At 42.2% G+C, this 6,929-nt stretch overlaps 1 protein-coding gene across 1 annotated transcript; it reads left to right on the top strand.

Moving 5' to 3' along the window:
• The first annotated feature begins 3,997 nt into the window (after nucleotides 1-3,997).
• On the top strand, nucleotides 3,998-6,604 carry LOC110681765. The gene has a single exon (XM_021857890.1). It carries the CDS (start codon nucleotides 3,998-4,000, stop codon nucleotides 6,602-6,604), a length of 2,607 nt encoding a protein of 868 aa, XP_021713582.1.
• The last annotated feature ends 325 nt before the right edge of the window (nucleotides 6,605-6,929 follow it).

Raw genomic sequence — 6,929 nt, 5'->3', positions numbered from 1 at the left:
TGTCATACAAAAATAAGATGCACTCGACTACTTGTACTCTTTGTAGGTGATAAAGAACAATGTATCAATTTGAGGATTTGGGTCGGGTTATTTGGTCACGCCACTCATGTGGTGCGGATGTAACCAAATCAAATTAAGATGTGATTTTTTAAGTTAAAAAAATCCATATTAAAACAAAGTAAGACTTTTGGAAAATTTGCAAATTGCAGGCATTTAAAATTCGTATTTTGCAAATTGCAGCCATTTAAAAAAAATTTGCAAATTGCAACCCAAAAGTTCATATAAATTGTAAATTGCAGTCCGATTCAACTTTTTCATCGGTTTACAAGTCGAAAAATCTTCGATTAAAGTTTTAGGGGTCATTAGGGTTCCGAATTGAGCTCGGAATTAGCAAAAAAAATAACGCAAGTATCTCGTTTTGCGTAACAAAAATGTATCAATTTTTGGGAAATTGTAAATATGAGATACTTACGTTATGTTTTTGCTAATTACGAGCTGAATTTAGGTCCCTAAAGGCTAAAATGACCCCTAAGACCTTTATTGAAGATTTTTCAACATGTAAACCGATGAAAAAATTGAATCGGACTGCAATTTACAATTTATACGAACTTTTGGGCTGCAATTTGCAAAAAAAAAAAAATGGCTGCAATTTGCAAAATATGAACTTTAAATGGCTGCAGTTTGCAAATTTTCCAACATTTTTTGTTGACTACAAAGGAATAGTTTAAATTTTTAACATGTTAAATTTCAATTACTTATTAAGGCCCTGTTCTCTTCACCTTATTTTTGCTGAACTGAAATTATTTTTAGTGAAACAAAATTATATTTGCTGAACTTAAATTATTTTTACTGAACTTAAATTAATTTTACTGAACTGAAATTATTATTGCTGAACTGAAATTATTTTTACTGATTTTCTATTATAATTCTTCTTTAAGAAAACCGAATTTAACAATTTTTACTGAATTGAAATTATTTTTACTGAACTGAAATTAATTTTACTGAACTGAACTTATTTTTACTGAATTGAAATTATTTTTACTTAATATTATTTTTTTTAAGGTGAAGAGAACAGGGCCTAACTTTTACATTAGTTACAATTTTTTTTTTTTTTTTTTGATGGGGTTACAATTTTTTGATAACAATTGAATTATATTTCATTTATAATGCTTTCCCTTTCCTATGTTTTTCCGCAAAATATATATGGTGACAATATAAAATACAAATGGTGATGAAACTATTTGCTAGCTTTAATTTATATCGTTTATAAGTAGAACAAAATGGTAGATTCTTGGCTTCCTTAACACCTTAATGTCTTGGCGGCTTGGCCCATTAATTAGTTAAAATCAAGGACTTATGTAGCTGTATACAATAAGTTACAAGTCATATCCCTCCATCATCATTTATATTTTGTATTGTCTTTGTGGCTCATTTGGACCGACTAAAAAAAAAGAATTCCGCGGTCTTTGTAGTTAGTAATTATGAAAAATTATCTCTTGATTGAAAACAAAGAGTTGTTTATTCATATGTATTAAGGATGTAAGCCATATTCTCGTGTATGTATGATTGGAGATTGGACATTTGCGTGCATAACCCTAACTTTTATGCATTGATTTTTGAAAAAACTAAATATAACCAGTCACCACTCCCCAATGTTTGTTAATCGATTATTATGCAAACCAACCAAAGATAACACCCAAATGACCCCATAGTACGTTCATAAACAAGATTTTATTAGTCGATGATTAAGTACACGGTTGATCGATAATAAAAACATAAACTTAGTACCCAATGTACGGGATATACCGGTAGTATCATAATATGCCGGTAAAAGAGTGCCTTGCAGTTTAAAGAAATGGTTAATCATTGAATAATTCATGTCCTTACCGGCATTAGTCTCTACCACATGGAGAGTTGCTTCTCGGAACGTGGCATGCCCCACTGACACGTGGAGAGCTGCTTAGTGCCGCGTAAGCACCTGCTAGTACCAAGGTCGGTGTGCCACCTATCTGTATAGGTGGCACCTGCTTGGTTGCGTTCCTATAAATACCCAAACAAATTCTCATTCCAAAGGTAGAATTTCTCTCTCTCTCTAAAACACTTTCTCTCTCTTCTTTCACTTTCTTCTCACAAAGGTACTGACTTTAGCATTGGAGTGGTTATTCCCGGATAACCCCCGAGCTAGCTAATCTGTATTGGCTGTGTAGGTGAGCAATTGGACGGTAAACCATTACCAGCCCTCAGGCAGTAACGGAAGCAGAATCCAGCTGGAACAATTGGCGCTAGAAGGAGGGGAAAGTAATAACTTCTATCGTCCAAAAGGACCTCTCACAGTCATGGAAGGAAGTAAGGAAACTTTAGTACCGGTGCCTGAAGTTGATAACCGGCAATATGACAACGGCAATAAAACCGTGCTACCAGAAATCATGGTCGAAGATGAAACTCATCTCCTTCACGGTAACACAATGAACAGACCCGTAACACCTGACCGTAGTAGAGCATTAACCCCAGATCCCCTGGAGGGGTTTACCCCGGAAGTGCTAGAGATAACGGCCAAGGTCATGCGGGCTATGTCTAAGAAAAGAAAGGAAGCCGAGTTAGCGGCAGGGGGAATGCGGGATGAGGTACCGACAAAGCCGTTGATAGTGAACTTGGAGAGTCAGTTCAATCAGGCGGGACAACAACAACCGTCAAGAAACCGGGGCCGAGAAACAATACCGATTGAGCGCCAACTCACACAAAGCGCTCAGGTAGGGGATTCAGGTTCTTACCGGCACGAGGTCTCTGGTGGCTTGGAAAGGCGGACATTCAGGGCGATCATCAGGCCCAGAATATCTCCATTCACACAAGAGGTACTTGACCAACAAATGGAGAAAATAAAGATGTCGTCCTGTACGTATGACGGTAAGGGGGAACCAAAGCGGTATGTGGCTGCGTTTGAAAGTCACATGTTGCTATATACCGACACCAATGCTGTGTGGTGTAAAGTTTTCCCTACGACTCTTATCGGCTCAGCTTCGGATTGGTTCTCCAATTTAGAGCCGGGATCAATTGACTGCTTTGAGACCCTTGTGGAGTTGTTCACAGGTCAGTACATAAGTAATAGTGCGAGACAAAGGACATCTGGCGAGCTCATGGCTATTCGAAAACGAAAGGATGAGTCGCTCAGGGATTTCATTAGACGCTTCAACAACGAGGCTAACACTATACCAAAATTGCAGCAAGAAATTGCCGTGATGGCACTGATGAATGGGCTGGAGGACAACGAATTCAAAAAATATATGTCGCGGAAGTCTTTCCCAAACTTAGGGGTAGCATTTGCTAAAGCTCATGAATACATAAAGAGTGAGGAGCTGCTGAAAACGAGCCGTCAGATATCGTCGGCAGAGCCCTCCAAAAGGCAAAATGATAATAGCTCGAATTCTCAGATGGGTGGGATAAACAGGGTGCTGCCGCAAGGCCAACAGAGATTCGGAAGGCCGACACGGGGATTGGGTCGTTATAGTAGTTATACGCAGTTAAACACCCCGAGAGCGGCAATATATTCAATAAACCAGAATAGAGAGGATTGGAGTCGACCGGCACCGATGATAACGAAGGGCCGAGACGTGAAGAAATATTGCATGTTTCATAGAGACGTTCGTCATTACACCGAAGAATGTGTTCAGTTAAAAGAGAACATTGAAGATCTCATAAGGAAAGGGTGATTATCCCAGTATCGTACCCAGGCAGGCCTCGGCCGACAACAAAATTCACAGCCTAAACAAATCGAATACCGAAAGCAGGAAGATCCATCAATGCAAGATGATACTTACAGACAGAATCACGCGGAAACATCTAGACAACGAGGTAATCCGACAGGGCGTAAAATAACAATTGACGTTATTACGAGAGGGCCAGTATATGGAGGTTCCGTAAGCGGGGCCAAGAAGAGTTTGTCGGAATACCGACACCTAGTTAATGCTTTGAGCGTAAGGAACGACCTCGGTCTTCTTCCATGCTTTCGATATCTTTTTCGGAAGAGGATGCTAAGGGAGTAATTTACCCTCATGATGATCCGTTGGTGCTAATATTGACGGAAAATGGAGCAGATATCAAGCGGGCACTCGTTGACGGCGGAAGTTCCGCAAATATCCTGTTTGCTAGGGCTTTTGATGCCATGAGGATTGGCCGAAAATACTTGACGCCAGTGTCCTATCCCGTGATAGGTTTCAACGGATCGACGGTAAGACCAGAAGGTAGTATTGTTCTTCAGGTTCGAATGGGAGAGGGTCCGGCAGTAAGAGACGTTATGGCGGAATTTTTGGTGATTGATGTGCCATCCGCTTACAACGCCATTGTCGGCAGGCCTCTAATTCATGACATGCAAGCTGTGGTCTCAACGTACCACTTGACGATGGTGTATGTATCCAACGCGGGAACGACAGAGCGCGTACGGGGTAGTCAAACTATGGCAAGAGAGTGTTATGTATCGGCACTGAAGCAGCCAGGCCGACAACCAACTTGTGAACAGACACCAGCCAAGCGAGAACGAATTCCCTCTACACATGACTTGGCTATGGAAAATTTTGATACCCGGCCGGTAACAGCGCCACGTCCTTCCCTAGGAGGCGAAACTGTAAAGATCGAATTGCAGCATGGAGTTCCCGGTAGGTTAGTGCGTGTCGGATCCGATATTGATGTCGACACACGCTGCTATTTGGTAGAATTGTTGCGAGAAAGTGTTGACGTGTTCGCTTTCTCAGCAGACGAGATGCCAGGGATACATCCCGACGTCATAGTACATAAGCTAAATGTCAACAGGAGGGCAAGACCTGTTCGGCAGAAGAAGAGGAACTTCTCAACAGAGAAAATGGAGGCTATTCGTTCAGAGGTGAATAAGTTGCTAGCGGCAGGGTTTATCGAACCTTGCACATACCCCGAATGGTTAGCAAATGTGGTTATGGTGAGGAAGCCGTCAATGAAATGGAGAATGTGCGTGGATTTTACAGACTTGAACAGAGCCTGCCCGAAAGATTGTTATCCCTTGCCGAGGATAGATAGATTGGTAGATTCAACCTCCGGTCACGCGCTATTGAGCTTCATGGACGCTTTCTCCGGATATCATCAAGTCAGCTTATATGAGCCGAATCGAACCAAGGCGGCATTCATTACCGACTCCGGAGTTTTCTGCTACAAGGCTATGCCGTTTGGATTGAGAAATGCAGGGGCTACGTACCAGAAGCTGGTCGACAAGGTATTTACGAACCAGAAAGGAAGAAATGTAGAGGTGTATGTGGATGATTCAATTGTGAAAATCCATTTGGCTACAGACCACGTCGCCGATTTGAGAGAAACTTTCGAGACACTTCGGCGTTACCGGATGAAGTTAAACCCAGAGAAGTGCGTGTTCGGCGTGCGGTCAGGAAAGTTTCTCGGTTTCATGGTAAGCGAAAGGGGGATAGACGCCAACCCCGATAAGATTGAGGCGATTCTTAGTGTACCAGAACCAAAGTGTATAAAAGACATACATAGGCTCACTGGTCGGATGGCCGCGTTAACGAGATTCATCAGCAAGTCAGCTGATAAGGCCTTACCGTTCTTTGTGATCTTGCGTCAGAACAAGCTGTTTGAATGGGGGAAGGACCAATCCAAGGCGTTTCAGGCTGTGAAGATTCACTTGAGGTCCTTACCCACCGTTGCAAGGCCAGAACAAGGAGAAATATTACATCTTTATATCTCTGCGTCGGCAAAGACGGTAGCGGCGGTGCTCCTGGTAGAGCGGCAAAAAACACAACTGCCGATTTACTTCGTGAGCCACGTCTTAAATGCTGTCGAGAGAAGGTACCCGTTAGTAGAAAAGATCGCGTACGCAGTAGTTGTGGCCGCACGAAAGTTGCGCCCTTATTTTGATGCACATGCAATTGATATCTTAACGAATCAGCCGTTAGAGAAATCTTTGCAGAAGATGGAAACGTCTGGCCGACTGCTTAAATGGGCTATTGAACTGTCTGAGTATGTTATTACGTATAAACCAAGAGTATCAATTAAAGCCCAGGCCTTGTCTGACTTCATTGTGGAAACGTCCTATTATGAAGAGGAGGATGCTATCGGCGTATGGAAGGTATTAGTTGACGGCTCTTCTGCTTCAACCGGCTTAGGAGCTGGAGTAATTATGATCTCTCCCCAGGGAGATGTGTTCGAGTATGCCGTTAAGTTCAAGTTCAAAGCCTCGAATAATGAGGCAGAATATGAAGCAGCGTTGGCAGGAATACAGTTATGCATATCTGCGGAAGCAAGGCGTATTGAGATGACAACTGACTCGCAATTAGTAGCAAATCAGTTCAATGGAACTTACGAGACTCGAGAGCCAAGCATGACGGCATATTTGGCAAAACTCAAGAGTGTTGCATCTGGTCTGGATTATTTCAAAATAAAGTTGGTCCCTCGAGCAATGAACACACAGGCAGACGCCTTGGCTAAACTTGCAAGTTCAAGCTTCAATGACTTAGAAAGGACGGTTATGGTAGAGATTTTGAAAGAAAGAAGTATTGATGAACAACCTCCTAAGGACGTATGTTTTACAACTGCGGGACGAGAATGGTATGATGATATCTTGGCTTAAAAAATACATAATGCCCTTCCTGCCGGCAAGACGGAGGCAAGAAAGGTCCAGAAAGATAGTGTCTGGTTTATCATGTTTCGAGTTTGTTGTATAAGCGGGGGTTTTCGTTACCGCTGCGAAGGTGTATAACGGCTTATGAGTCGGCAAGACTGATAGAAGGGTGATTGCGGAAATCATGCGGGGGTCGGTCAATGTCCTTGGAAGCAATGAAACGAGGCTACTACTGGCCAACGATGAATGCAGATACCATGGAATACGCGAAAAAATGTGATAAATGCTAGAAGTACGAACCGGTAATTAATCAACCTCCCAATGATTTGTCACC

This window comes from Chenopodium quinoa, unplaced genomic scaffold (assembly GCF_001683475.1).
Source record: "Chenopodium quinoa cultivar QQ74 unplaced genomic scaffold, ASM168347v1, whole genome shotgun sequence".
NCBI lineage: Eukaryota > Viridiplantae > Streptophyta > Magnoliopsida > Caryophyllales > Amaranthaceae > Chenopodium > Chenopodium quinoa.
Note: the sequence above shows the minus strand (reverse complement) of the source record. Positions and strands in the feature narration are given on the sequence as shown.

What these genes read in the sequence shown, in the direction of transcription:
- LOC110681765 (XM_021857890.1), top strand. Translation starts at nt 3,998, where the DNA reads ATGCTTTCGATATCTTTTTCGGAAGAGGATGCTAAGGGAGTAATTTAC.